At 45.7% G+C, this 6,169-nt stretch overlaps 1 protein-coding gene across 1 annotated transcript; it reads right to left on the reverse strand.

Moving 5' to 3' along the window:
* Positions 1-515: 515 nt before the first annotated feature.
* On the reverse strand, positions 516-5,182 carry LOC119301995. Its single transcript, XM_037579004.1, has 2 exons — positions 4,993-5,182; positions 516-1,851 (listed from the first exon to the last, which is right to left on the reverse strand). The coding sequence occupies exon 2, from the start codon at positions 1,810-1,812 to the stop codon at positions 706-708; it is 1,107 nt and encodes a 368-aa protein (XP_037434901.1). The 5' UTR covers positions 1,813-1,851; positions 4,993-5,182; the 3' UTR covers positions 516-705.
* Between the last annotated feature and the right edge of the window lie 987 nt (positions 5,183-6,169).

Here is a 6,169-nt window from a genome sequence, read left to right on the forward strand (position 1 = left end):
GATACTACAAAATACTAAACAAGAACGATCAGAGTCAAGGACCAAAGTTACCACCAGACGGATTCATAGCGGCGGCCTCATAACACGATGAAAACATGAAAGTGGAAGAACCAGCGAAATAAACTCACCAAATAACAAGCGCATCAAAGCAGGATAATTAACACTCACTCGGTCCGGGTTTATTGAGCCCCCTGTACTATAGTGTCAAACTTTGAGCATAAATAGTTAAGTAATAAAATATAAACTAGTTTAAGTCACAAAATCATATGGTGGGAATACTCTTCAAAGAAGCAAGCATACCAAAACAGTTCACTACCACAAAGAATGGCGGGTGTGGTCTGCTAGGGGCAAGGCGGGCGCGCATTCTCCACTCGAGATAAAGGTAGAAGGAGAAACAACGGAGAAATCCTCAAGATGAAGTTTTACTAGTTGGCTCAAGTGCAGAGGTAAAAAATAACTAAAAACATATGCTAGAATTTAAGCAGATAGCATGACCAACAATTTTAATTTCTAAATTTTACCAAAGAAACAATATTTCATAAAGAAAGATGCACAGCATGCATGATGTTTTCATTTATTCTTCCAGCCATCAATTGCCTATTTCAACCATGGGGATAAAAGGTAAGCAAATATTTTCATTCACATCTAAGAAGAAAAAACATGGAAGGATCCATCCAATAACAGTGAAACATAGATAAGTTTTCCTCAGAGCACACAGTGGATTCTATTGTCCTCCAAGCTGTAACATTCAGACTTGTGCTTGATGATCTGGAAACCATTGACATTGCGCACCACCTCCACGCCGGTCAAGACAGTAAGCTCATTGACTGCACCATGAAGTGGTCTGCACGAGGTGTGCCTCAAGAGATTTCGAAAGCTGGTGGCGATGCAGAACTTGCCTGAGCCCATGTTTAGCAGGTGCCTCTGCCGCGGCAACCACTCATCGGGCAGGACGCTGAGATAGTTCCAGGAGTGCCGCACCACCGGTCGCCTGGAGGAATCGAAGTCAAAAGCACGCAGGCAATGGTTGGGGTTGCCAATGACATCGTCGAGGCCAAACCAGAGGTCAAACTCAGGGACATACTCCGCCGCACCGTGGATGGGCAGCACCCAGCTGCCAGCCTGCCTCCACTCGCGCGTTGCCGTGTCAAAGAAGGCGCAGGCTCCAGCATCCACAGATGAGACACATATTGTGGCGGCATCCAACACAGCGGCTGCAGAGGGAGGACAAACTTTGCTGTTGCTGCCAGGCAGGCACGGCCGAAACAGTGGCGGGCAGGGTAGAGGTCGCCAGTACCAAGACGAGTTGTTCAGATCAGTTGTCCTGGTATAGTTCAAGACCTCGAACAAGGCATTGTCCTCTCCTTTTCCTATGACATAGAGCTTGTGGTTGTCCTGGCCATAGCTCCGCCGAGTGATGGACAGGGCGATTGAGTCACTCTGCTTACAGAAGTTGGCTTGTGGCATGCCAAAGACGAAGTCCGTGCTAGTGTCGTACATCATCGTGTGGACGTTAGGGCTGACAAACATGACAGAGCCCTCCCCCTGCCCTCTCAGCAGGGAGAAGAAATGCCTGGTAGTTAAGTCGGCCATGTTAGGCAGTGATGAGAAGTTGATGTTCGTCTTGGGCAGACTCTGCTTGGGGCTCCCTTTCAACATGGTGGATAACCATCCCTTCTTATTCACTTCTGCCTTTTCGGCAGCTTCTGTTGAAGGGTAGAAGAGATACTCCATGAGGTTGATCCGGCGCAGGGAATAAACTCCCTTGGGGTAATTGTGTACTATCATATTCGCAAACTGACGATTCATCATCCTCGAGAATTTAACACACCCAATAGTTGAATATCGTGGCTATCAAAAGGAAAAAGTTAGTACAGTAGCATTAACACTTGTCGAAAACTAAAATATCATGATTACTCTAAATAGAAAGATCAAAGGGTCTGTCTAGTTACTGCAAATCTAAGTGACTCAATCAACATAAAAAGGAAAAGCAAAAGAAAAAGGAAAATACCTGCATGAATCTCCGAGTAAAATCAATGACATAGGACTTACACTTTGATGTGCAATACTTAGGGCACATCTAGACGTGCTCTAGCAAAACCGAAGATCAAGGGTGTGTTTGGTTGAAGAATGTGAGCGCTACATATAAACTTTGTCAAATTATATTTCCACCTAGTATCATATTTTATCTTTTGTAGCTAACTAACATTTTCATGCTACTTCTCTCTTCCAGAACAAAGATAAAAGGGGGAAATATATCAATGTGCCTATTGCTAACATTGATTAGATGGAGTTCATATTTCAGGATAAGCATGCTACCGGAGAGTTCACGGTCCTTCAAACACCCTATGACCGTGTTCATGCATGTGACAAGGATTTTATTGGTGATACCGAGAAGAAAATATGAGTGATGTTAAGGTTGATCCTGCAACACATTATGATTCAGATTGTGTTCCTGACGACACCACTAATGAATGCTCGTCTTCAAAGCGTCCTAGTCTCCTAGAGGTGGCAATCGTGATAAAGGTAAGTGGGTGAAGTGTGATGAGAGTGCAGCTCAAGACATGACGCGCTGCGTGATATGTCGGCTATGTTTTTAAGGCGACGCTTCGCTTTAAGGCGTTGGGGGGGCGCCTCGACACCAGGGCGCCTAAAGCGGGCATATTTGCAAAGCGCTGGGGGGTGCCTCGACGCCCGCCTCGACGCCTAGGTGTCGCCTTACGGACGCCTTAAAAACATAGTATGTCAGATACTATGCGTTCCACACACGTACCAACCCGAATGAGAATTTAATCAAAATAATTGATGACATTGAAGAATACTCTCTCTTCATCCGACTTGCGCTACAGACATCTGTGGCCACCAATGAACGAGTGGCTTCCATGTTGAAGGGGAGACCGATGGCTGCTATTCAAGAGTTTGGGTGCTGGATCGGTGATAACTTTCCTGAATACGTTCCCGTTCCTCCTGCTGTGTGATTCATTTCACTGCAAACTTTCAGGATTATTTTGTATGTCTTCCGGCATCGTCTCCTAGGGAGATAATGACCATGCCTCCTCATGCAGGCATGTAATGATGTCACAGAGTTATTCATTCCTGAACAATAAGCTTTTTACTCAGATTCTTTATCAGTCAGTGTGTTAAATTAATCATCATAAGTTGCGCTGCATTTTTGCATGACTATTTACAACTTGATCTGCTTATAGCTGTTTCACTGTTTTTTCAAGGTATTGCAGTGATGATGCACTTGTTATCTCTATCTCTACTACTATAGTACACAATTTTTTGAATCTACCTTCGTCTCACCAGTTGTACCTGCCCCTTGCAGAATAATTCATTTGTAGCCGTCGAATATGTTGGATCGAACGGCTGAGGTCACATGGATTCGCCACTCACAGTCCTCCCGCCAACCTAAAAGTCAGTCGCTTCTTCTGGAAAACTCCACAAACCACGGCCGCCTTCGGCAAATAGATTGCATGCCAACCTCCCTGGCCTGGATGGCTGGATGCGTGGAGAAAGAAACCGATTGTTGAGCCCCACCGTGGTGGAGCCGTGGAGCGTGGCACATCCGCACATGCTGCTGTGTGTGGCCATGGCTGCCAGATGCGAGCATGGCCGTGCCTGCCGAGGAAGACTGGACGAGGCGAGCGCGAGTATCGGATGGCGAGGTCGTGCGCTTCACCGGCGCCGCGACGGTCTTTGGGTTGGCGTTCGATGGGTCTAGGGCAGGAACGGGATCTGACAAAGGGGAGCTGCGGCGCGCTGGTTTGCAGGTGCTGTGTTGTCTGCTCGACAGTCGGTCAGAGGCAGACGCAGCAAACAGTGGCGTGTGGCCTGGGCTTGGCATTGTTGTTTTTCTAAAACTGTATGGAGTGGCACAGCTGGCCCAGTGACAACCTTCATGGCCCGTATGGCCGAGTATCAGGCTGTCAACCGAACATCGCATTCAGCCCAGGTGGGACGGGCGAGCAGGACGACTGTTTTATAGCACATAAAACCGATGTTTTTATTTCTTAAAAAACATAAAAAAGATGTTTTTTTCTTAAAAAAACCCATAAAAAGATGTTTTTTCCTAAAAAAACATAAAAAAGATGTTTTTCTCTAAAAAAAACATAAAAAGATGAGCCATGCATATACAATATGGACGTACATGCAATTTTATGGCAACTGTTGTTAGATACTTAGAAGATATCTAATAATACTTTAATAATTCCAACCAAGTGACGTAGAATACTACATGAAGATGATCATTTTCTAACCAAAATATAATCCCATGACGTTAATTGCCATTTTGTGTATACTGACTGCAAGTTAGTAAAGTAAGTGCTAACCAGAATTTCTTGACATGTTTTGTCAATTTAAGAAAGTGAAAAATATCAGGACATTGTAACTTAGCATGAGTTTTCTCTTAATAACTCGGCATGAGGTTACAAAGCTAAGGCAATTCATGTAGAAAGTACTAAGTTTGTATTAATTTTCTTCTTGTTCGTGTGAAAATTGCAAATAATAATGCGCACGTGCCTTCAACTAGTAAGCTACTAGTCCCTCACTAATGTAAAAAAACGTTCTTATATTATGGGACAGAGGGAGTAGTATTTGGATCCTATCAAGACGAGCTAGCTTGCCCTCAACACAGCCAAACGGTTAGCTGCTGGCTCTTGCCAGCAACGGCGTTGAACCAAACGCGCAGCTAAGGCAAAGATAGCCCAGCCGAGCTAAGCTAGCTCAGCTATAGGCAAGCTGGGCAATACAACCAAACGCACCCCAATGGTTTGGCCAGAAGGACAAGAATCGAAAGCTCATACCTGCTGCACCACTAAAATCAAATATAATTCTGTGTGCCACCCGTTCAACTCTCACATCTAGGGCCGGCCGTCGTCGGTACGCGAATTAATTCTACAGGGGTTTCCCTGCGCGCCGTAGGAGCTGTGAGCCACGGGCGCATATCGTATGCAGACGAAAGGTTAGGCCAGGAAAGGTTCGGATGAATACCTGAAGCTGGCGCCGGGATCTAACAAGCTGGCGCCGGGAAAGTGGGGTAGAAAGGCGGCGGCGGGAGGACTGTGAGTGAGATGGGATCGGGAGAGGGCCTGCGAGCGGGTTCGAGAGGAGGGGGTCGAGGGAAGGAGGAGGTCGGGAGATGGGTTCGATCCTCTCTCTGGCGGCGCTAGGAGGGAGAGAGGGATCGAGGGGGAGATGGTTTCAGTCAGCGCTAGGGCTAGAAGCGTTAGGTGGGCTTGGGGCAAATGGGCCTTAGAGGCCGGCCCAATGCTGCTGCTGGTTGGAGACCCCAGATGGGCTGGTTTGGCTCTCCCTCTCTCTCTTTAACTATTTCAAAGAAACCCAAACTTGGAAGAAAAGCCTAGAGGGATAGCAGTGGAGTTTGAACATGACGTAAATTTTCTCAGAGTCACAAAAATGAGCCGGATCCACGAAAAATGGAAATGATCACGTGGGTGAAGTTTGAAACGAAAACATTTGGATATAATTCAAATGGTTTTGCATAGGAAGTAGGTGATAGGGAGGTCCAAAAATGTTCGGATTTTTGGTGGAGCTCCGGAAAATGATGAAAGAAATATAAGGCAAGGTTAGAGAGTCAACACTTGAATAATAAAAAGGCCAAGGAATTTAATATGCAATTGTGTTAAGGTGAATTCCAAAACAATGGAGTGGTTTTATATAGCTCCCTAAATATTGGGAGGATATGTTATAAAGAGAATCACCATGTGAATTCCCTCGGTTTAAATGGATCAAAGATCCATGTCATTTATTTAGTTGAGTTAAGAAAAGAAATGACATGATGCAATGCACATGATGCAAAGATGAATGCAAAGAACCAAACAAATCACACAACGAAACCCAGAAACCCTGGAAGGCATCTGAAGCTCAAGCACCCAAGAGTAACAAGATCCGCTAAGGATGAGTGGGGGAATAAAAAATCCCATGGTGGAAGTGTAGATCGGTCCCTTCTCAACCACTCCCGAGCAAATCAACAAGTTCGATTGGCTAGGGAGATAGATCGGGCAAGAGGAAGCTTGGGGTATTCAATGGAGCTTGAGCAATAAATGGTGCTTGGGCAATAATGGAGGTTGGGGGAAGAGGTAGGTCAAAGGGGGGGAAGAAGACCCCCTTTTATAGTGGGGGAAACTAGTCAACCGTTACCCCCCAC

Source organism: Triticum dicoccoides, chromosome 5A (genome assembly GCF_002162155.2).
Source record: "Triticum dicoccoides isolate Atlit2015 ecotype Zavitan chromosome 5A, WEW_v2.0, whole genome shotgun sequence".
In the NCBI taxonomy this organism is placed as follows: Eukaryota; Viridiplantae; Streptophyta; class Magnoliopsida; order Poales; family Poaceae; genus Triticum; species Triticum dicoccoides.

What these genes read in the sequence shown, in the direction of transcription:
- LOC119301995 (XM_037579004.1), bottom strand. Translation starts at nt 1,812, where the DNA reads ATGATGAATCGTCAGTTTGCGAATATGATAGTACACAATTACCCCAAG.